The sequence below is a fragment of the Phocoena sinus genome, chromosome 1, assembly GCF_008692025.1.
Source record: "Phocoena sinus isolate mPhoSin1 chromosome 1, mPhoSin1.pri, whole genome shotgun sequence".
In the NCBI taxonomy this organism is placed as follows: domain Eukaryota; kingdom Metazoa; phylum Chordata; class Mammalia; order Artiodactyla; family Phocoenidae; genus Phocoena; species Phocoena sinus.
Window position 1 is genome coordinate 19,106,694 of NC_045763.1, and position 25,006 is coordinate 19,131,699.

Here is a 25,006-nt window from a genome sequence, read left to right on the forward strand (position 1 = left end):
TCGCGCAGCTCTGGGTTGGGGAAGGAATCTGGGAGGCTGTGCCTCCGGGTTGCGCGAAGAGTCTAAGTCATTGCTCAGAAACCTCTGATAGGTGGGCCTTAGCGGAAACGCCGCCGGTGAGTAGTGATTAAGACTAAGGGCGGGGGAAGGGGGACTTGAATTCACCCTTCGTTTCAGGAAAAGCGAATGCATTTGTGATCATCTACCGTAAATATCTTCCTTGTCATTTTGGGTCTCGTTGCCTCAGAATGCTTTTTACGTTTTCGCATCGAGGAGAGGGGCATGGATTTGCCTTAGTAAAGGTGATGCCAGGCGTTACCAAATCAGGAAGTGAACTAGAGTAACTTCGCCTAAATTGTCCCTGTACACGCCGGCTTGGGCGATAGCAGATGGTGGAGTTATCAGATGGATGAGAGAAGGCCTTCTTGATCCATGCTGGCCTCTGGAAGTTGTTTCCTGCGCATTGGGTGGGGACTTTAGCGTGTAACCCTTTAGTGAGTCAAAGCCCAGGAAAGGGAAAGCGCTTGGCCTGTAACTGGCACTCAGCAACCGGAAGCTGAATTTGCAGGTGTTGGGAAAGGGCGTGTTTGAGTTTTTCAGGCAGAGCCAAGACCCGACTCTTAGGAGCCACGAGCTACGTTTCTCTAGGCTGGGAAACCGTATTCTGTGGGCCAGTGAAGTAATTCATTGAGATGAGGGCTGGGGGATGGAGTGGAAGCCATCACCTAGTGAGTTATCTTTCCTTTTTTGAGTCAGCGACCCTGTGCTCACTGGTGGCTGTGGGGCCTCAAAATTAAGGGATGGCTGCAGCACAGAGTTGGCTCCTTGCCTCTAGGGCATGTGTTAGTCCTGGAAAAGTGCTTTGAAGTCAGGAAAAGAGAGTCGCTGGGCAAAGAATGTGTGCCTTATAAGGAAGGGCAACTTGCAGAGAGTTCCTCCAAGGCTTTTAGTCCCAACGGCTACCCAGCTGAGGGAGAGTTTTCTGTCTTGGCAGGCCATGATGCCTCAGAGGCCTGGGTTTCCTGAGGCAGAGAGGGAAGCTGCTTTTTCAAAGCGAATTAAATGAGAGTAACCACAGCCGCTACAAAGGAGGGCAAAAACAGAAACCCACCTGGAGGAACCAGCTGATCCAAAGGAGGTTAGTTAGGGGCCTGGATTCCCATCAGCCCCTTGGCACATCCCTGAGGTCTCTCTGACGTGCTGTGGGCGGGGCTGGCTATACGGGCTGTATCTCTGGAGTCGTTGTTGGTTAGGCCTGAGTAATCCGTTCTCTTCTTGCCCGTGAAGCAGCCACGGTGCACCAGGTGCTTCACAGGCCTGTCTATAGCCAGTCAGCAGGTATGTATGGAGGTCACCGTGCCAGGCTCTGGGCTAGATCTCGGCAGGGAGCAACGGAGCAGGGGATTCAGCAAACTGCTTCCCAGAATTTGTGCTCCAGTGCCCCTCTTCACCTCCAGGCTGAAAGCCTCTAAGAGGGTCTCAGAGATCAAGGGAACCCTGGGCCACCCTTCCTTCCTAAGGCATAAAAGTATAGTGAAGAATAATTACGCTTTTCACAAGATTACAAACAAATATTCGTAGGGCTTTACAGTCAGGGAGGTCTGGTTATGGGATGTGAGTTACGAAGCTGTCTGATGAGTGTACTTCAGGTATATATATACTGAATATATAACCTCATCTAGAGGCAGAAGCAATCATTTAACTTTGAGGCCCTTTGACAAAGTGAGACCTGGGCTACATTGTCTAAGTGCTGCCCCTGTACTAAGCCCTGCATCTGATGTCTCCCAGATACTGGACTCAGTGTTAGTCCTATAACATAAGACTGTGCTGTTCACACCAGGAACCAGAATTCCTGGGCCTAGGGCTAGATAACAGAAGGAACTGGAGGCTACAGGAAAGATAGGCGACAGCTTTCTGACACCTTGAGGCACAGCAGAGACTTTGTTTGGCACGCAGTAAGCCCTCAAATATTCGTTGCTTGAGAGAAAGAAAGGTGTATTCATAGGCAAATTAAATAATTAGACCGATAATAAAATTAATACTAATAATAACTGACATTCATTGACCATTCACTGTGCACATATTTTATATGCATTATTTCACCAAATTCTCAAAACACATGGGCTTCGAATATCCATATTTCACAGCAGAGGAGACTGGCTGAAAAGTTAAATGACTTGGCCAAGGTAAAACAGGTAGCACATGGCGGATCAAAAGTAATTTAAAATATTTTTATATTAAAATAAACATAGGGCTTCCCTGGTGGCGCAGTGGTTGAGAGTCCACCTGCCGATGCAGGGGACACGGGTTCGTGCCCCGGTCCGGGAGGATCCCACATGCCGCAGAGCGGCTAGGCCCGTGAGCCATGGCCGCTGAGCCTGCGCGTCCGGAGCCTGTGCTCCGCAACAGGAGAGGCCACAACAGTGAGAGGCCCGCGTACCGCAAAAAAAATAAAGTAAATAAACATAGACTTTGCAGTAGAATCCAAATTTGTATGATTTTTTTTTTTTTTTTAATATAAGAAGACGTCAAAGAAACCCTTAGCACTTGCAGAAGGTATTTTGGCCATGCTTCCTATAACACTAAGGGCGTACCTCCTCTTTCTCTATTTGGTAGAAAAGCTTGAGATGCCCTGAAAATATCAGTCCAATGAAGTTAATGGGAATTACCGTCATTGCTGGTTTTACTTGAGGCCAGATTTTACCCCTGTTCTACAGATGAGGCAACTGAGACTCCAGAGGCAAAATGATCTGGTCACTTAGGTCTTCCCCCTCCCGGTCCAATGTTGTATCACCTGTGCTAGGCTGACCCTCAGAAGCAGGACAATTCTTCCATCTTCCATGGAGATAACTTTTCTTCTCATTCTTTCTTTCCTGCATCAGAATGTAGATGGTTCCTTTTTTATGGCAGTGGGATTTTTTTCTTTCTTTGGAGTCCTGGAGAAGTAGATGTAGGTAGTGTTCTACTTCTTATGTAGGGCAGCCTATAGAAAAGTAGCATTTAAATTAGGATATGATGGAAGGAAGGAAGCAAAGGAGGCGAGGGATGGGGTTTTTAAAGGGCCGGGAAAAGGCTTTGAGGTAGGTGAGCCATATCTTTATTTGAGATGATAATGTTTCAATGTTTCATTGTACATGCATTTTTAATGTTCTTCCCCACCCTCTAGAGCACCGCGAGAATCAGGAAACGCATCCCTGTCTGTGTGCCTGGGAAGAGACCTAGAAACTGGCACGTCTCTGAGGGAAGATGAGGAAAAGGCTGTAAATTGGCCAAAAGAGCCTTGAAGTACTCCTTCCGTGTGGGAAAGTGATGGCTGGTGGAAGGAGGCGAACCCCACAAGGAAAGATGGCTTAGCAGCAGCTGCAGCTGCCAAACCAGGCCCGGTGGGATGTACCCTTAGACCACCATGGACGGAGCCCACAGAGCAGCCCTGCAGCTGCAGCAGCTCCCGCCCGCGAGCAGTGCTGACCCTGTGAGTGAGGCTTCCTTCTCCTACAAGGCAAGAGCTTTTATTTTTTTGGTTTGGGAATTTTATATTTTTCTAACAAGAAAGTAACACGGTGCAGCATTGGCTAACAGATACATCCAGGGTCCGCGTGCCTATCGCTGGCAGAAACAGGCAGACCCTCCACGCGTACAAGAGAATGTGTAATCAAAAGAAATGTTCATTAAAATACGTAAAAATAGGAAGGTAGAGAAATATTTTAAAAGGAATTCATTCCCACTTAGAAGACTTGATTTTTTTTTTTTTTTTTTGCGGTACGCGGGCCTCTCACTGTTGTGGCCTCTCCCCTTGCGGAGCACAGGCTCCGGACGCGCAGGCCCAGCGGCCATGGCTCACGGGCCCAGCCACTACGCGGCATGTGGGATCTTCCCGGACCGGGGCACGAACCCGTGTCCCCTGCATCGGCAGGCGGACTCTCAACCACTGCGCCACCAGGGAAGCCCCAAGACTTGATTTTTTAAAAAAATCACCTGCTCCATTACTCAGACAACCTTTGTTCATATTTCTGTGTATTTCCTTCCTGTCTTTTTCTGGTATTACAGATTGGGGATCAGATTGTACAGAGAGTTTTGTTTCTTGGTTGTTTCCCTTAACCTTATTTGTGGACTATTTCCCCACGTCATTGAGTAGTGATTGAAAGCATGCTTTCTGAATGATTGCGCAGTAATCTGTTGAGCTGCTGTATCAAAATTTGCTGGAAAGACCTCCTATTGTTGGAAGTTTAGGTTGTTTCTCATCTGGGATGACTGTAAATGCTGCAGTGACCATCCCAGAGATCATGCCCCTTTGCTATCTCTAAGAATTGGATAGGGCTGCCCTGGTGGTGCAGTGGTTGAGAGTCTGCCTGCCGGTGCAGAAGACACGGGTTCATGCCCCGGTCCGGGAAGATCCCACATGCCACGGAGCGGCTGGGCCCGTGAGCCATGGCCGCTGAGCCTGCGTGTCTGGAGCCTGTGCTCCGCAACGGGAGAGGCCACAACAGTGAGAGGCCCACATACTGCAAAAAAAAAGAATTGGATAGCCCTGGAAGAGGCAGTCTCTCCCCAGCAAGCGAGGTCACAAATGCCAGTGCATCAAGAATACAGAAAATATAGTTAATATAATTGCCCTTGTGGTGAATGGATGCCAAATAGACAAACACAGAACACTCTCCCTGATGAGGTGTCTAATAAGTTTCCATTTTAATCACAAATTTTATTCAGTTACTTATTACAGAAGTATCTTCGTGCCAGAGAAAAGGTAAATAAGTCATAGTGACTCCACCAAAAAGCTTAAGAATTGAGGTGGCAGATAGGCATGTGAACAAAGGGTGATGAGCTGACCGAAGTACCAGGGAGAATAAAGGGAAGAAGGCTAGGCTTCAAATCCCTACCTGTTCCTATCTACGTGATTAGATGTAGGGCTTAGGTAACCCTCAGAGCTTCTCTTACGGGTAGGATGGTGGTAGCAACACCTCCCTCCATCCCTCATCCCTCCTCGGCTGCATGGATCAGTGAGAAAGCACGTAGCCCCGCGCTAGGCATGCAGGAGGGGCTTGACTCACCGCTTGACTCAGAAATGTCTCGTGGTTACAAACAGGAACAGATGAAGGTGCACAGAGCAGAGGAAGGAGTAGTTAATTCTGCCTGGGGGAAGGGGAAGGGGTTCTAAGGGGAAGCTGTCTCTTTCCTCTTTGATTTTAAGGCTATTTTGGTTGCAAGGAATAAAAATCCATTTCAGAGACGCTGAAGGGAAAGGTAAAATTATTATGAGGCTACAGGGTAGCTCATGGAACCCAGGGGCAAGAAGGGCCGTGGGGCTTGAAAGGTGGTAGAACTCTTAATCACACGTTCAAAAGAGGGAGGATCTGATTGGCCCAGCTTGGGTCAGGTGTCTACATTCGTCCAATCAGTAGTGGCTGGGGGTGGGGTCCTCCAGCAAACATGGTGTCTCCACGCTGTGGGCTTGTGGCTGGGTGGGTTTTCCTGGAGGCATCTCCTACCTTTGGGGAAAACATTGAGAGGCCCCAGGTCCACGTTGATCGGGGGATGGCTAGAAACAAGCAGTTTGCCCTGAGTTACAGCCCCGCCCTCACCCTACCCAGCAAGGGAATGGATTCTGGTTGTTGGGGGAAGGTGGTCTGTGAGACCAACAGGCTGAGCTGCCCGAGGGTCGGCATCCCTGCGGGTCTCTGACACTGGAGGCTCTGTTTCAGCCTGCAAGAGTCGGGCCTCACTTCTATTTAGCAAACAGGTCTCTCAACTGAGCACCTGCCATATACGTGCCTATGCTGGGTGGGGCGGGAGCTATGTAGGTAATTGAGATATCTCCTCCCTGAAAGAGTCTAGAAGGGTGGCGGGGAAGCCATTTCCACAAGTATCTACCCTTTAGGACAGAATTTGGCACAAAAAGAGAGATTCAGCAGGGTGTTAAGAGCATGGCCTTTGGAATCAGGGAGACCTGGCTTCCAGTCCCAGCTCTATCACTTTGTAGCATTATAACTTGGGGAAAGTCATGTAATTCCTCTGCACATCAGCATTAAGTTCATCCTATAGGGTAGTTATGAGGATGACCTGAATTTACAGAAAAGGAAACTGAAGCTGCCTGTACCATCTCCAGTTTTCTGCCTGTGGTAATCCTATCCACCCTTCCAGCTCCAGCTCAAATATCACCTTTTTCATGAAGCCTTTGTCAGTCTTCCTGGCAGGAAAATATAGGTCCTTTATCCACACTTTTATAGCCAATTCACAATTACTATGGTAAGCATCATCATAATAGCAACTAACATTTGTTGTGTTTACTATAACAGGGACTGTTAATCCTCACAAAAGTCCCATAAGGTAAGTACTATTATATCCCCATTTTACAAATGAGGAAACGGCACAGAGATGTTAATTAACTTTCCCAAGACCGCACAGTCAATAGGTCATAAAACTGGAATTTGAAACAAGCCTGTGCTCTGCCAGAGCCCGTGGTTTTATCCACCACTTCCTCTTGCCTACATTGTGCTGGGCACTCTGCAAGGCCCCTTCGCTCCCTGATACTGGTTATTAAGTGTCGAAATAGCAGTCGTAGATAAGGTAACGCCTTACCTGCTGGAGAAGGTAAACGTCAGGGAGCTGGCCTGAAGCCAGGTCATGGGTGTAGCAGAGCCCATTAGCCAGCCTGCTGCCTCCCTTGTATTTGAATATGAGTAACCCTCAGAGCAAGCCAGAATGCAGTTTATACTTAACTGTTAGCATTTTAAGCCCAAGGGACTGTGAGAGTTCCGTTTAAATAGCAAGGGATGACAGTCTTGTCACTGCGGTATGTAAATAGATGCTGTTGTCGGCAGATGTAAAGCAGGCGCTGGAACAGGAGATCTGAGCTGAGCTTTCACTTGGATACCAGTATCCGAGGTTTCCTGCCTCTGCGACCTTTGGCTGCTTTTCTGCGAACAGTTTCTTTTCTTTCAGAGTTGTAGCTGGTGAAAGGTCAGTTCTTGGATCAGAGAAGATCAGAGCCAGAAAGGTCCTTAGAGCTGTTGCTAATGATGATGATAAAAATAAAAATTGTAAAAATAATAATGGTAGCAGCTAGAATTGTTTTAATATTTATTACATGAGGGTTTACAGTCAGCTTCATTTTTCAGAGGGGAAGCTGAGGCTTCAGAGTGATTGCCCTGAAGTCACACAGCAGTAAGTGGCAGAGCCAGGACCCCAGCCCAGGTCTGCTGGTCTTCAAAATCTGTATCGGTAAGCTGAAGCAGAGAGGGAAGTGACTTTGGGTCTGCTGCCCCCTTCCCTTGATGGCTGGGTCTGTTGGAGCCATGGCTTGAACCTGCCCCTCAGTGGGAGCACCGGTGTTTCAGTCTGCACCTTTTCGTAAGGCACAGAGTCACTGATCCCAAGATTGAATCCCTGTCCTGGGTTAGCTGTCCACATGTACTTATGAGCACTTAACACTTTGAATAACTTTGGTGAAAACCCCCGGGTGGTTCCTCAGCCAAAAGCAGAGCATGCTGGGTCGAGAAGTCTCCCAGCAGTGTCCAGAGCTGGAGGCTCCCGTTGCTGTCCTCCTCCCTCCCTGCCAGTAGACCTGGACACCACCATTTCACAGTTTCCAGTGCTGAGGTTTGGAGGAGGGACTTAATGTCAGGAGCCCTGCTGGTTGTCGCCTCAACTCTGAATTGCCCTCCACCAGGCACTTGAGGACGGCTGGTAGGTGTGTGTTCAAATTGTGTAACCCCCGGGCTGCTGGGAGCTTCCTTGCTTGACTTTAAATGCTGATAAAATTGAACCAGCCACCACATCACAAGGGTTTGGGGCATAATTAGCATTGACGAAGCCCTTTGAAACCCTTGGATGAAAGGGCGTGAAGTTGTATTGCGCTGTTACTAACTGTGTCTGTAGCCAGTCGTTATGAGTGGAGATTAATATGCTTGAGGTAATGGCTTTTAAAAGAAACCTCAGCTTCCTGTGTCATTAGTGGGAATGTAGCCCTTACAAGGTGGGGATCTTTTTTTCTTTATCTTGCCACCTTTGAAGGACACCCCAGAGAATACAGTGGGACACAGATTCTCATCAGGAAACTGGAAGTCAGACCTCTAGCTTTAAGTTCTCCCATCCTCACCTTGGACAGGTTATTTAACTACTCTGAGTCTTCCTTCATTCATCTCTAAACTCCTTCCAACTTGTGTGCTAAAAATAGGACTCATAGTAGTACCCACTTCATAGGGTTATTTGTGGCTCAAAGGTGATGCGTAGAAAGGACTTAGTGCCATGCCTGACATATATATATATATAAAATCATGTGATATAATATATAAATGCTCCATAAATATTATTATGGTAACCTTTTAACCTTTTTTTTTTTTTTTTTTTTTGCTGTGTGCGGGCCTCTCACTGTTGTGGCCTCTCCCGTTGCGGAGCACAGGCTCCGGACGCGCAGGCTCAGCGGCCATGGCTCACGGGCCCAGCCGCTCCACGGCATGTGGGATCCTCCCAGACCGGGGCATGAACCCGTGTCCCCTGCATCGGCGGGCGGACTTTCAACCACTGTGCCACCAGGGAAGCCCTTAACCTTGTTTTTGATGCTTAGACTGGTTTACCCCTGTGAGCTTCACAATTTCACGTCCTGGTTTCACCCCTCCACAGCCTCCTCCCTGAGCATTGACTTGTCTGTGTGGCCACAACTGCTTGTTTCCTATCTTCATCTCTTTACTTCCCCTTGGCGAGTTGTTAGCAACACTGTCAACCTAAATAGACCTAGGAGGCCGTAATCAAGCAAAAAGAGTTCATTTGGGATCCAAGAATTACAGTTCAGGGCACACAGATTCAGGTGTCAAGTCGAGGGCTTTTAAAGGTGAAGAAGGGAAGTTTGCATCACAAGGGACTTTCATTGGCGTTGGAGGGAGAAGCTAGTCTTGCCTGAGCGTGACTGAGCGCCCAGGCCATCACTGGGGGGTGGGGGGGGGGCAGTTTGGTACTGTGACAAGTGGCAAGCGTTCTTGCAGAGTCCTTAGAGTATTCATGGTTTGGCCTGGTTCAGAAATTTATGGCTCCAGCCAGTGAGGACATATACAAGGTCCACCTCCTTAATGGCCTCCCACCCCATTTCATTTTTTAAAAAAAAATAAATTTATTTATTTATTTTTGGCTGCATTGGGTCTTCATTGCTGCGCACGGGCTTTCTCTAGTTGCAGCGAGCGGGGGCTACTCTTCGTTGCAGTGCGCGGGCTTCTCACTGCGGTGGCTTCTCTTGTTGCGGAGCGCGGACTCTAGGCGCGCAGGCTTCAGTAGTTGTGGCAGGCAGGCTCAGTAGCTGTGGCACGCGGGCTTTCGTAGTTGTGGCTCACTCGCGGGCTCTAGAGTGCAGGCTCAGTAGTTGTGGCGCTCGGGATTAGTTGCTCTGTGGCATGTAGGATCTTCCTGGACCAGGGCTCGAACCCCTGTCCCCTGCATTGTCAGGCGGATTCTTTTTTTTTTTTTTTTTTTTTGCGGTACGCGGGCCTCTCACTGTTGTGGCCTCTCCCGTTGCAGAGCACAGGCTCCGGACGTGCAGGCTCAGTGACCATGGCTCACGGGCCCAGCCGCTCCGCGGCATGTGGGATCTTCCCGGACCGGGGCACGAACCCACGTCCCCTGCATCGGCAGGCGGACTCTCAACCACTGCGCTACCAGGGAAACCCCCCAGACCCATTTTAAAACCCTGACTTAAATGACTCCATTTTATGTCACATTTCACAGCACATTCTCCAGCAGCCTTGTGGATTCAGTCTCATCAGAGGACAGCTTGGTATCTCTGGGTAATAATAATGTAGTGGCCATCAGTTGTAGGTCGAACGATAAGAAACTACCACTTTTGTAGGTCAAAACTGGTTGAATATTGGCAATTTCTATGGTTCACCCTAATTCTTATTTACTGAGTTAAGTGTTTCTTCCACATGATCTCAAGAAGTTCATGCACCAGCTCTGACAGAGGGGCACCATCATCCACTAGCAGAAGAGAGCGGAACCGAGGCTTAGTGAAGCAGGTCTCAGCAGCCTGCCGACCCTGAACCTGTAGCTGTCCTCTGAACAGCCCCTGCTCAGGTCTCCGTTTCTGCACAGTTCCTGGGGCCTGTTTCCAGCTCTCCCCTGTCTCCCACTGCGGTGTTAAAGCAGCTTTGAAGTGTTTTTGGAGCAGCAACCAGAGTCTTTTTGTCTCCTACCTGCCAAAGGCAGTTCCTGCAAAATCACTGCCACTTAACACTTTGTAACAATCTACTCATTAGCGTATGTAAACTGAGTTATTAGGCAGAGTGCCTGCCTGGCCCCAAGTTCTTTGCCTTCCATGAGGTTGAGGTCCTTGCTTTCAATCCTTAGGAACCACATGTAGTGCAGGGCTTCCTTTGAGGTCCTCAAACTTGCCCCTCTAAGGAAACACTGTGTATTTCCTCACACTTTCTTTTCATTGACATCTAAAACTTAAAACTTTTGATTACAAGTTTAAATATTCACAAAGTATGTAATTCCTGACACATTTAAATTATTTTTTTTAACTCTTACACGTACTTAACTAAAGCCCCCAGAATATAAAGACCATTGATCCCTACCATCAGACTTCTGAAAAGACTCTTCTTTAACAGCTGGAAAGTTTACAACATTCCTTTTCCTTCTTGAATTTCTATTTCCCTTCCATTTCCCCACAGAATTTTATCCCAAAATTGTGTCAGCTTGAAGAAAAAGACACAACCTAAGAGTTGTGACTTAAGTTTTTTTCAGAGACCTTACTGAGGACTATAGCCTGGGAGACAGACGCTCAGTAGCTCTGAGGAAGCTGTTCTGAAGAGGTTGAGGGGGAAACCAGTTTATACGTATGTGATTTTTGGCTAGGAAATACATGCGGTAAAGTATACATCTTGGTAAAAGATTACTGCTGGTCACAGACAACAGATATCTCAAGTTAATGATTTAGTGCTTTTTTTTATGTGTGGGAAGATGCAAGAATCTGGGTTCATTAAAATTCTTCTTGAGATGTGCATCTAACTATCTAGGGGGCCTGCTTGTCCAAGCACAGAGCATCCTGTCATTGTCTTAATTTCCATTCAGAGTGTACTGTCGGTCATCGACTGCAACAAATTACAGCTTAATCCTTGCAGAATTGGGTGGTGAGCAAAAACACTCTTGTTCTTCTTTGTTTATATGTGTCTGTCTTTCAATACTTAAAATTTTTACGGACACCTATCATACTTCTCTACAAGAAAGAATGTAGAGTATGTAACCAAATTTCTTTTTTAAAATTTCCTTTGATATAAGGTTCATAGATATTGATTCAATACAGAATTTTTTATACAATTGAATAAAAGCAATTGATTAATGCAGTATAAATTTTTATCATCATTATTGAACAAAAATAACTCTGTATTAGAAAAATGTATCTGAAAAGATTTGGACTTGATTTTCAATATTCAAGGTAAATATTATTATTAATTGGTAGAATGAGATAGAGTTTAGCATCAATCCTGTAGCAAGCTTTGGTTTTTATGGCTAGAAGTACTGAGCCTCTTCATGTACCCCGAATGGAAGAAGTATTGTTACAGCAGTATCACTGGATTCTTTCAACTCCTTCCAAGTTACGTGCTAAAAATCATGTAGTGATAAACTAGTTTTATTGACCTGTCAGCTAACAGTATGATTAGGACCTCATTCATTTTTGTTCAAAGCAACGTACTAGACACACTTAATTTAGAACAGGATTTGTTTTTGCTTTTACAGTTTCCGTGAAGTTTACCAAAAAAGCATGATCAATTATGCCGGTCACTTTTTTCACTTAGAGGCACATTGGGTTAATCTCATGTATCCAGAAAGGATTGGGGAAATTGAAATATTATTAATGTTACTACACCTTTGCCCTTACTGTACTGTAATACATATATGTGTACATATATTTTAACTCTAGAATATAATGCAAATATTTACTATAAATATTTGTACATGTATTTATCCCTAGCTTGAATATATTTTTGTCAAAACTTATAACTGTAGGTGTAACCTAATTAACAAAGCTAGTTTTTATTGTACAAACATCAGTTAAATCAGACTTTCTGATTTCAGAATATCTTTTTTTTTTTTTTTTTTTTCCCCCGTACGCGGGCCTCTCACTGCTGTGGCCTCTCCCGTTGCGGAGTACAGGCTCCGGACGCGCAGGCTCAGCGGCCATGGCTCACGGGCCCAGCCGCTCCGCGGCATATGGGACCTTCCCGGACCGGGGCACGAACCCGTGTCCCCTGCATCGGCAGGCGGACTCTCAACCACTGCGCCACCAGGGAAGCCCTCAGAATATCTTAACAAGGGCCAAGTTATCCCATTCTGATATCTGTCATGGCTTACAGGAATACGTATGAGAGGGGGAGAGAAAACAGTTCCTAGAATGGGCATTTATCACTAAAGAAATCTCCCAGGAAACAAAATTTCAAAATTCCCCTGGGTTTCTTAGTGGTTTTACAATTTGGGGCAATATACCAGAGTAAGATTCCACATGAGTGAAGGACAAGCCTTTCTTTGATAAAGTGGGAGGAAGCTACAGAGAAAAGTAAGAAAGGGGAACAACAGGAAGCTAGCAAAGGGCACAGATGGAAATGAGGATATGGTGATTGAATCCCTTAAAACTGTCAGTATCAGCAAAACCTTTGTAGAAGAGAGTCTCTGGGCCCCCCAGTCTGAAGGATATGGCCTTCTAGATCCTGCTACCCTGATTTCTCTTTTAGAAACAGTCCTAGTGACATCACTCAGAGCCTCCCTATCATCTCCAAGCCCAAATCCAAACCCTTTGAAGTAGAGAAGCCCCCTCCCAATCTGACCAGCCCACCCCTAAGCCTTATCCCTCTACACTCACGTTTCTTCTAGCTTCTGTGGACCCTCGCCCAACTATATAGAAGCCCTCATTGGTCCTCAAGCTCTCACACACACATCCCCTTTTACCTCTCAGTGCCTTTGAGCCCACTTCCCCCTGGGTCTTATCCCTCCACATCACCTTCTTTCCATTCCGCAAAGTCACCGTGCTCATTCCCACCATGGGGGCTTCCCACCCCACCCCCATCACTCTACGTCTTCAGATCTCTCTCTGAAACCATTCTTCAAAGATGCCTCCCTGACTTCCCTTAATCCTGGGTCTCTCACACACTAGATTAGGCATCTGTGCTTCTCCTAGGTAGCTCTAACTGAAGTGTGCTTAAAAATAATCAGGTGTTTAATATATACTGCATGAGGACCGGGACAGCGCATGGCACGTTGGCAGTCAGTGCATGGCACACACTAGGCACTGAATAAGTGTCTGGAATGCTATTCTTCCCTCCTCTGTAAAGTGTCTGTATTCTGTACTAGCCTAGTAACCTTTGAGTCAAGAACCAATTCCCCAGCCCTTGATAATAGCTACTAATTATTGAATACTTATCCTGTGTCAGGCATTGTTCTAGAGCTTTAAATATTCCATAGCTTGACATAATAGTTAAGAGCATAGGCTCTAATGTCAGACTACCTGGGTTCCAGTCCTGCTTCATCCACTTACCAGCTACCTCATATCCTCTGTGCCTCAGCTTCCTCACTGTAAAATTAGATAATAATACTACCTACCTTATAGGGTTGTTATGAGGATTAAATGAGTTAATATATATGAAGTAATTGGAATAGTACTTGGCATGTAGTAAGTGCTCAAGAAGTACTGTTGTTTGTCGTTATCGCTGTCATGATTATTTCTAATATTTACAACAAACCCAGTCTGTCAGTTTCCAAAGGCTGAGCTCTCTCTAGTAGAAGAGCTGGCCAGCCATGTAAAAAGAACTCAGGCTGGGACTTCCCTGGTGCCGCAGTGGTTAAGAATCCGCCTACCAATGCAGGGGACACGGGTTCGACCCCTGGTCCAGCAGAGCAACTAAGCCCATGCATCACAACTATTGAGCCTGTGCTCTGGAGCCCGCAAGCCACACTACTGAGCCCACGGACCTCAACTACTGAGCCCATATGCTGCCACTACTGAAGCACACGCCCTCTAGGACCCGTGTGCTGCAACTACTGAGCCCGCATGCTGCAACTACTGAAGCCTGCACGCCTAGAGCCCGTGCTCCGCAACAAGAGAAGCCACCGCAATGAGAACCCCATGCACTGCAATGAAGAGTAGCCCCAGCTTCTCTTGTGGCCTCTCTTGTGGCGGGATGAAATGAGAAATTAATAACAGAAGGAAATTCACAGCAGCAAAGAGGGAAATTCACAAATACGTGAAAATTAAACCATGGTCAATGAAGAAATCACAAGGGAAATTAGAGACAAACTGATCCTAAAATTCTGTGGAAATGCCAGGGACTCCAACTAGCCAAAACAATCTTGGGAAAAGAAGAACAAAGTTGGAGGACTCATGCTTCTTGATTGCAAAAATTATTACAAAACTACAGTAATCAAAACAATGTGGTACTGGCATAAGGACAGACGTACAAATCAGTGGACTACAACACAGGGACCAAAAATAAACCCACACATCTCTGGTCAATTAATTGTTGACAATAGGGAAAGAATATAAAGTCTTTTCAACAAATGATGCTGGGACAACTGGATATCTACATGTAAAAGGATGAAGTTGGACTCCTTCCTCATACCATGTAAAAAAAATTAATTAAAAATTAAAAAGTTAATTCAAAGACCTAAATCTAAGCGCTAAAACTATAAAACTCTTGGGAAGAAACATACAAATACAAGGTACAAATTTTTGTGACCTTGGATTAGACAACAATTTTTTAAAATGATGACACCAAAAACCATACAGGAAACAAAAGAAAAAAATAGATAAATTAAACTTAATCAAAATTAAAAACTTTTGTTCATCAAAGTACACTGTCAAGAAAGTAAACTATAACCCTCAAAATAGGAGAAAATATTTGCAAATCGTATATCTGACAAGGGTTTAGTATCAAGACATATAAAGGAATCTTACAACTCAATAATAAAAAGACAACTCAATTTAAAAATAAGCAAAGTGGGCTTCCCTGGTGGCGCAGTGGTTGAGTCCGCCTGCTGATGCAGGGGACACGGGTTCGTGCCCCGGTCCAAAAAGATCCGACATGCTGCGGAGCGGCTGGGCCCGTGAGCCGTGGCCGCTGAGCCTGTGCATCCAGAACCTGTGCTCCGCAACAGGAGAGGCCACAGCGGTGAGAGGCCCGCGTACCGCAAAAAAAAAAACCAAAAACAAATAAAAATAAGCAAAGCGTTGCACACCATTGAAAATGTACTAAATGCCACTGAATTGTATGCTTTAAGATGATTAATAGTCAACTTTATTATATGTGAATTTTTTTAAATAGGCCAAGGATTTGAATAAACAGTTCTCCAAAGATAAACAAATGGCCACTATATACCTAAAAAGATGCTCAACATCATCAGTCATTAGGGAAAAGCAAATCAAAACCACAATTAGATACCACTTCACACTCTTTAGAATGGCTATCGTAATTTTTTTTTTTTTTAAGGAAAATAACAAGTGTTGGCAATGATGTGGAGAAATGACAACCCTTGACTGGTGGGAATGTAACTTGGTGTAGCCGCCATAGAAAACAGTTCGGCAGTTCCTCAAGAAGTTAAACACAGAGTTACTATATGACTGAGCAATCCCACTCCTAGAAGAATACACCCAAGAGAACTGAAAACATATGTTCATGCAAAAAGATGTACACAAATGTTCATAGCAACATTCATGATAGACAAAAAGTGGAAATAATTTACATGTAACTGATGAACAGATAAACAAAAAATGGTATATCCATATAATGGAATATTATTTGGCCGTAATAAAGAATGAAGTACTGGTTCATGTGAACCAGTTCTTTTAAGGTTCATATGAACCTTAAGAACATTATGCTAAGTGAAAGAAGCCAGTCACAAAAGACCATACATTGTAGAGTTCCATTTATATGAAATGTCCAGAATAGGCAAATCCGTAGAGACAGCGAGTAGGCTAGTGGTTGCCGGGAAACGAGGGGAGGGGAAACAGGGAATGAATGCTAGTGGGTTTGGGGTTCCTTTGAGGAATGACAGAAGTGTTCTGCATTTAGATATCGGTATGGCACAACGTGATGAAATCTGGACGTTTTCAAGGTTATGTGGCAGCTCCGGGAATCAGATCCACACCCGGCCTCCTGTTTGTTGTTGCTGCTTGTTGTGGTTTCTTATTGTTTGCTTGTTTAGTGATTTTTCTCAACTCTTTTTGTAAAGTCTGTGTTTCCTGTTGTGTGTGGCCTATCCAAGTCTGTGTCTCTTAGCTTGGTGGTCAGTTTTGTTTTGATAGTTTTGTTAAATACCTAGAGCCAAAAAAAGGAAAAAAGAAAAAAGAAGAAAACCTCTCTCAGTATTCGCAGACTGGCTGTGTGCTGGGGCACTACTCCATCGTTTACCAGTCTATTTACAGCTCTGCCTTCACTTTGACTTGCTGCTCTGCCCAGCCTGAAGGCCACCTGAGGTGAAGGCTTAGCATCTTCTCAAGTGTTTTTGGAGCACGCATCCAGCCCTGGGTATATGAATAGTCTTGATTCCCCAGGATACACCGGAGCTTTCAAAAGCCATCTCTTTCTCCACCCCGCACCCCCGTCTCTTCTTTCCCAGCCTCTTCCTGCACAGGCTTTTCCTTCTGTGTATTGTGCAGCCCAGTGCTGTCCCTTGCCTCAGTGCCTTAAATTCTTTCAGCAAAAGCATCCCGGAAGCTGCCCCCCCAGCCCTGGTACTGCTCCAAATCAGGCAAAACAAAGGCAAGCCCTTTGTGCTGTTCCTTCAGGGAGCTGCCAGACAGGTTGGAATCCACAACCTCAATTTTAAAAAAAATTTTAATTTTATATTGGAGTATAGTTGATTAACAATGTTTTGTTAGTTTCAAGTGTACAGCAAAGTGATTCAGTTATACATATACAGGTACCTATTCCTTTTTTTTTTTTTTTGCGGTATGCGGGCCTCTCACTGTTGTGGCCTGTCCCATTGTGGAGCACAGGCTCCAGACGCGCAGGCTCAGCGGCCATGGCTCATGGGCCCAGCCGCTCCACGGCATGTGGGATCTTCCCGGACCGGGGCACGAACCCATGTCCCCTGCATCGGCAGGCGGACTCTCAACCGCTGCGCCACCAGGGAAGCCCCAGGTACCTATTTTTCTTCAAATTCTTTTCCCACTTAGGTTATTACAGAGAATTGAGCAGAGTTCCCTGTGCTATACAGTAGGTCTTTGTTGGTTATCTATTTTTAATCACAACCACAATTTTTTTTTTTTTTTTTATGGTACGCGGGCCTCTCACTGTTGTGGCCTCTCCCGTTGCGGAGCACAGGCTCCAGACATGCAGGCTTAGCGGCCATGGCTCACGGGCCTACGCGCTCCGCGGCATGTGGGATCCTCCCGGACCGGGGTACGAACCTGTGTCCCCTGCATTGGCAGGCGGACTCTCAACCACTGCGCCACCAGGGAAGCCCCACAACCACAATTTTTAAAAAATAAGGTCCTTATTGCTCCCTCTGTCCTCATGACTGCCATAGGTCTGGAGTGTAAGGGATGGTTGGCAAGCAATTTAAAATGCCACATTGCTTTCTGACCATAAAGCAACTGCTTCTTTCTTCACCAAGCCTTCCCCTTCTTATTATAAGTTTTTAATTAGACTCTAGAGTTCTAGAAAAGTTGATTCAGACAGTGTTTGCCAGTTCATTCATTGTTTTACTGGAGGGATGGATCCCTGGTATTCTTCTCTATTCCACCATTTTCAATGGCATCACTTATAACATTGTGAAGATACTAAAAAAAAAACACTGAATGGTACACTTTAAAAACGTCAAAATGCTGACTTTTATGATTTTTGAATTTGTCTCAATGAAAAAGGTAATGACACATTAAATAAAGATATTCTGGGTTCATAGGATGGCCTTAAAGAGCATTTAGAGCCAGGCATTAAGATGGGAAGGCATTAAAATACCTTAACTGAGCAAAAAAGGGAGGAGATGACCAAGCAGTAGAGTGATCCATACTCAAATCAGATGGACGATCAAAGCCACCCACTAGTAAATGTCTGGAATAGAGTCACATCTTGAGTCCCAGCCAAAAATTGCTGGATCGTTAAGCAACGTTGGTCCACTAAGAAAGCACATCAGTTAGCTATTGCTGGGTAACAAACCACCTGAAAACCTAGCTAAAAACAACAACCATTTTACTGCTCACAATTCTATGAGTCAGGAGTCTGGACAGGATCTAAAAGAATTGAAATCAAGATCTCGAAGAGATATTGGTACTCTGTTGTTAATTGCAGCACGATCGACAGTGGTCAAGATGTGGAAACAACCTAGATGTCCATTGATAAATGAAGAAAGAAAACGTGGTATATACTACAATGGAGTATTACCCAGCCTTAAAAAAGAAGGAAATCCTGGAACATGGCACCACATGGGTGAACCTTGAGGACGTTACGCTAAGTGAAATAAGTGCTAGACTGAATGTGCCTCGCCTCTCCCCCACCCCAAATTCATGTATTGAAGTCATAATCCCCAGTGTGATGGTATTTGGAGATGTGGACTTTGAGAGGTAATTAGGTTGTGACGGTGGACCTCATAAATGGAATTAGTGCCATTATAAGAGAGACAAGACAGAGCTCTCTTTCTGTACCACGTAAGGACACAGCACGAAGGTGTCCATCTGCAGACCAGGAAGAGTCTCTCACCAGGAAAAGAATCAGCCAGCGCCGTAATCTTAGACTTCTCAGCCTCCAGAACTGTGAGAAATAAAAGTCTGCTGAGCCACCAGTCTATCGTATTTGTTATAGCAAAACCCGAATTGACTAAGGCAATAATCCAGTCACGGAAGGACAGATACTGCATGATTCCACTTACATGGGGTATCTTAAATAGTCAAACTCACAGAATCAGAGAGTAGGTTGGCAGTTGCCAGGGGCTGGCAGGGAGGGTGGCAGTAAGGAGTTGCTAATCATTGGGCGTAAAGTCACAGTTATGCCAGATGAATGAGTTCTAAGATCTGCTGGACAACATCGTCCAGCAGTTAAAAATACACTAAAAATACACTAAAAATTTGTTAAGAGGGTCTATCTTATGTTAAGTGTTTATGCCACAGTAAAATTTTTTAAAAAGAAAGAATTCTTTTTTTCTTTCAAAAGCAGTGGTAGCTTGCCTTTGCATCTTTGCTTGGCTGGGGCTGGAGCTGGAGAATCCAAGAGGTCCTCACTCATGTCTGGAACCTCAGCTGGGATGGGTTAAATCAGCTGGAGTGGGCTGAGGTGGCTGTGCCTCTCTCTTCTCTTGGTGTTGACTGGGCCCACTCATATATCTGTTTGGCCCTCCACATGACCTCTCTCTCTTTTGCAGGGCAGGCTGGGCTTTTTTACACGTGGCTGGGTTCCCCTCCGAACAAAAGCAGAACCTGTAAGGCCTGAGCTCGGAAATCCCAGAACTTCACCTCTCTCTCATTCTGTTGACCAAAGCCAAGTCACAGGCCAACCCAGGTTCAAGTGATGGGGAAAAGACCCCACCTCTTGAGGGGAGTCATAGCGCATGCATACAGGGATGGGAGGAATTGTTGGCAGCTGTCACTGCAGTTTACTACAAATGATAATCCCAAGTTCAGGACAATACAATTGTGAAAGTCTAGTGGGAAGAATCTTGCCTCTCCACCAGGCCTCCTCTGATACCACCACAGTGGGAAGGAGAAGGGGTGCTTCGTGACTGCCAGGTGGGGCAGAGGTCTAGTCTCCCTGTGGTCTCTACTGACACTGGGAGGAGGGGGGTACCACCTCATCACTGGCCTCAGCTCCCCACTTGGCTTTCTCTGATAGTCCCAGCAGGGGAGTTGGGTTGCTTTGTTACAGCCTCCAAAGGGTGGAAATCTAAGCTCCCTACTTGGCTTATGCTGGCAGGGGCAGGGTGGAGCCATTTTTTTTTTCCCGGCAGTGTTTGGAGCACATCAGTTATTGTCTAAAAGCCTTCTGCCTGGCCTGGCTGCTCCTTTCCTTGTTCTCCGACTAGAGTGCAGGCTTTTCTTGGGGTTTTTTTGGGTCACACCTGTTGCTATTTCCAAGTTGCCAGTTTCTTCAGCTCCAAGTCTGAGATACATGAGGCAAAAAGAAAACTCAAGGAACTCCCTACCATGTGGTTCCTCAGGTCCCAAGGTCCTTAGCCTGTCTGCCTTCTTCTGTCCACCTTTCAGTCTTCTTATGTTTGTTTTATATATAATGTCCAGGGTTTTTAGTTGTGTGTCGCAGGAAGCATAGGAAAAAGAATGTCTACTCCGTCCTACTGGAAGCAGAAGTCTTTTAAAATTAAAGTTGTCAGAGAATTTTATTGTATGTGAACAGCTGAAGTATTTAAGAGAATTTCAGTTTCCTTATATTCATAAGTGCAGTTTGTTAGACTTATAAGAATAACCTAGTTCCTTGTTAAGGTTTTGTTTCCAAAAAACCAGATCAGGGAATCTGTTATTTTAATAACACATATAATTTTTTTTGAAAAGCAAAGTAAATGCACATAGCCTTTTTTGTCCATAAAAGCTACCCCGTTTTTGTCTATAAAAGTGAGGGGGGGGGGACACATATTTACTAGGAGTTGGACTAATAATAATAAACATGTTCCCAAACTCTGTTCTGTGAAGCCTTGACTCTATTAGGCTCTTTGGTTGCAAGTAACAGAAACTAGCTCGTAAGCAAAAAAGATTGTGGGACTGCTTCCGGAAAAGAAGGAAGAGCTGGAGAAGCCAGCTTCAGAAAGTCAGGAACCAGGAAGGCTCCAGGGGTCTGACTTGGCTAAACCTCACCTCGGGCAGGAGTGAACCAGCCTTTTTCCGCCTCTGTGTTTCTCAGTCCAGGATTTGGACCCCAGAAAGAGAGCTTCTGACCAGCCTGGCTTGGATCAAGCATGGGTCACAGGCCCATCCTTGACTAGGAGAGGAGACTGGAGCCCTTTGAATGACAGTCCCAACAGGAGTATCCAATGAGGAGGCAGGGGGAAGGCAGGGAATCCTCCACAGCACAATCGGGGTGCTGTTACCAGAAGGAAAGGAAAGTGATTAAAATGTCAGGCTGGTGAGAATCGCAGAGGTACCACAGATGCCAGTGGATGGACTCTAAGCTAAGAGCCCTAGAGCCAAATGGGTTTGGGAAACCTGAGCTAGACAAGGAGAAACTGCCTCTGAGAGCCTCTACTGGGCCAGTGCACTGGGTGGAGGATACAGCGTTTCCCAAACTTATCTAACCACATGATGGCTTTTGCCTCGGAACCCCATTGACATATCTGGGAACCCTGGCCTGATTGGCCTCCAGTGACCCTTTTAGCTCTGAGATTCTGTGATCCTGCAGGAAGGACATGGCTTCTGTTTAACTGAAAAGAAACCAAAAAACATGAAACAGTGGAGATGGAGAAGGACCGAGCCAGTGCAGCTCAGGCTGAGAGCCGTATTGGGAAGCAGTGGAAGCCAGCTCCTTTGGGTCCCAGGAGATGCCCCCAATAACCTCCAGTTAATGAGCTATTTTATGTGAAATGAATTGGTCGGTTTCTTGTCTGGCATGATCATCACTTGGTTTCTCTGAGCAGTCTGGCTATGACCAGAAGCTTGGGTCAGAGCCGGAGGGGCCCTTAGCAGTCGTCTGGGCCAGCACTTAGGTCATCCAGAGAGGACACACAAGCCTGGTGAGGGGAAAGGGACTTGTCTGAGGCCATGTAGCGACGTGGTGGCAGAGCTGGGACCAGAACCCAGGTCTCCGGGCACCCAGCTCAGCATCTTTCCTTTATGCTGCAGCACTGCACCTTGAGGGGGAGAAGTCGGGGACAGCCACGGTGGTTTCCATCAGCAGGCCTCCTCTGCCCTCCTCCCGCCCTGTCCCACAGTGACTGCCCCTTCTCTGGGAAGGCCCCCTCAGCGCTATGGGCCCTCTGCACTCTGGGAGAGGGAAGGGAAGAGGGGGGCAGAAGGCAGGATGGAGGGTTGACTTTATCCCCCTTACTGCTTGCTGATTATCTGTCCTTCCAGAGGGATTGAAGGACTGAGTTTTTTTTTTTTTTTAATTAATTTTTACTGGACTGAGTTTGTCTTGATGTTCACTGCTGGTTCACTTGGGCCTGGCCCAGGCCTTGAAGAACATGCAGATTTCACAAGGGAGGGCACCAGTGGTAGGAGACTCTTTTTTTTCTTTTTTTTTTTTTTTTTTTGCAGTACGCGGGCCTCTCACTGTTGTGGCCTCTCCTGTTGCGGAGCACAGGCTCCGGACGCACAAGCTCAGCGGCCATGGCTCACGGGCCAGCCGCTCCGTGACATGTGGATCTTCCCGTACCGGGGCACGAACCCGTGTCCCCTGCATCGGCAGGCGGACTCTCAACCACTGCGCCCCCAGGGAAGCCCAGGAGGAGACTCTTGAGCAAAGGAGGAGTTGGGAAAGCCCATGCTGGGAAGAGAGGATTCCTATTTGGTTAAAATGATGCATTCCTTTGGTGTTTAGCGGGATAATGCTGGCGGGTGTGTTGAGCACATAACATAGTGTGGTTTAAATGCTGGGCCGTGTACGCTTTGACCCAGCAGTCCCACTTCTAAGAATTTATCCCAAGGGATTAATCCTCATAAATGCACAAAAATGCATGAACTAGGATGTTCGATCACAGCATTGTTTTTAAAAAAGGAAATAGCCTAAATATCCAATAATACAGAAGCAATGATAGAAATGCACATCCAAATGGTAAGTTATTTTGACACTTATTAAAAATGGTGAATTATATATGCCTATCAAGAGAATGTATTTATAATACCTTAGGTAAAGGAACAGGTTATAAAACAAATTATAGTATTATTTTTATTAAAATAAATTAACATTGCCATTGACATCAAAATTCATGGACAGAAAAAAATTTTTACAAAAATCAAAATGTTTGCAGTAACTATCTCTGGGGGTTTTAGAGTGACAGGTGGCTTTTTATCTTTTTTGCATTATTGTTCTTTTCATTTATATTTCCTAATTATTCTACAGTGAATATACTTTGGGAATCATTGTATAAAGTTTAAAAAAAAATGCCGTGCTAAGGAATCTGAACCTCATTCTTAAGGTGACGTAAATTAAATTTTTATAAATTAAATAATGAAAAGTGCCCTAAGCAATTTTGCCACTTAAAGGAGCCTCACTGAGACCCCTCTGGGAATAGGAAGACTCCATTGATTAGATGGCAAATAGTATCCCTGCCTGTGTTTTTCTTGTAAATTCTGATTTCTGAACATTGCTTTTCTGCGCAAGACCATACCAAGTCAATACATTAATGGGACTGGAAGAGCAGATTTAGGCCTTATCAAGTCCTTGTGACTGGAAGACAAAGGATGGTGCTTTCTGGTAGTGTCCCATTGCAGGCCATGTTCTGTAAACCAGCAAGGCAGCCAGAGTAAACTCAGGTAGAAAAATTCCAGTAGAGTGTCTGGGGGGGGCGTGGCTTTGTGATGGATGTTGTTGGTCCTGTATTGGGACAACAAACAGTTGGATTCAAATGTGTCCTGGGGCCCTTTGGCTTAGGCCCAGCTCATGTCTGCTCCTGTGAACTTTCCTTACAGGAAAACTTGATCGGTGCCCTCTTGGCGATTTTCGGACACCTTGTGGTCAGCATTGCACTTAACCTCCAGGTACGTTTCAGTCACCAGCACTGCCTGGGGCAGAGATACAGCTGATAGCCAGGGTATCTGGTGCAGGCCCGGCTGCCTCCTCTCTGGGGGACATTGCCTATTCCATCCCAGGGCTGGGACAATACCTTTTAGGTTGTTCCAGAATCTCTCTTGATTCTTTGTCCCTGCTTCATCCCCCATCACCCCTCAACTATGAAGACAGTGCTCTCCATTACTTAAAAGTCTCTGGGGGGTGCCTTGGAGCAGCTGCTGTGTATGCCCTGCCCCATAACTCCTCGGCCTAGTTGAACTCACAGGCAGCTGTGGTTTAGAGCCAGTTGACGACGCCATGGGAACTGGCCCCACTGGCTGCAGGTGCAGCTGGGAAGCCAGCTGTGTGTGTTGGGTGCTTGTGGCGGTTGTTAATGCCCTGGGGCAGCCTTCAACCAGTGGGGGATGGGAGTCAGTGGATAAATGCTCCAGGCCCCCGTCCTTGGGTAGGATGGTTCTGAGGGGAGTTCACAGGGTTTCTCAGAAGGACTGAGCCCCAGTTGCCCAAAGCACTAACTCACCGTGAAAACACCCTTCACTGGTCCTCCTCCCTTCCCTGTCTCACTTTCCCACTCCCTGACTTATGCTTCCTGGAATCACCTCCCAAATCAACTCCCTGCTCCCCAGCCCTTGTTTCAGGGACTGCTTCTGGGAAACCCAGTCCAAGACTTGACACCTGCCAGCAGGACAAATCCCACAGCGCACTGGCCAACGCTTTCCCCCAGCGCTGCACAGCTTCCAGCTTTGGCGAGCCGCTCTGCCCCTCTGGAGCAGGCATGTGAACTCTGCTTCCACATACACACACGTGTGTGTTTCTGTGTGTTTCCGAGGCTGCATGGTCTCTTAGCTCCTTATGTGGTTCCCTCTCTTCTCTCTGCAGACCAGCACCTCTGCTTATGCATCTGCTTCTGTGCAGCCCTCATCAAGATCCTCCCCACATGGCAGCCTTGACCCTCTAAGTCAACATGCCTTTCTGGCTTTCCTTAGTCACTGCCTCAGGGTCTGTGTCCCAAGTTCACATGTCCAGAACCAGGAATATTGTCCATGCTTGGGCCAAGTATCCACCTGAGGGAGAGCAGGGTCCACTAGCACCCACAGGGCTGCCCAGCAGAGCAGCCAGCATCTCTACAGAAAGGAGTGTATCCAGGTGGGCACACTGAACACAGGGACTCCTGGGCATTGCTATTAGAGGGAAAAGTCAACCCAAGGGCCAGGCTGAAGTGGGGGTCCTTAGATCATGGCTTCCACCCCAGACTGCTCGTTGCCTGTGATGTGCATCAGAAATGCACATTTCCAGGCCTCGCCCACATCTCCCCGCTGAGGATGAGGCCCAGGCACATGTATTTTTTCAAAGCTTCCCAGGGAATT

General features: G+C 46.2%; 1 protein-coding gene across 10 annotated transcripts in view; it reads left to right on the plus strand.

Moving 5' to 3' along the window:
* Positions 1 to 25,006, plus strand: part of NIPAL3 (NIPA like domain containing 3) — a 52,651-nt gene continuing 27,645 nt past the window's right edge. For 4 of the 10 annotated variants that reach the window (XR_004349340.1, XR_004349338.1, XM_032628085.1 and 1 more), the window contains exons 1-3: positions 1 to 116; positions 3,167 to 3,499; positions 23,540 to 23,608. Coding sequence is in view for 7 of the 10 variants with exons in the window: in XM_032628085.1 (XP_032483976.1) it covers positions 3,407 to 3,499; positions 23,540 to 23,608 (162 nt within the window). In the remaining 3 variants the exon portion in view is untranslated. Of the gene's footprint in view, positions 117 to 151; positions 208 to 281; positions 303 to 994; positions 1,139 to 3,166; positions 3,500 to 23,539; positions 23,609 to 25,006 lie in introns of those variants that run through there. The other 6 variants (XM_032628095.1, XR_004349343.1, XM_032628123.1 and 3 more) reach the window with 6 other exon arrangements.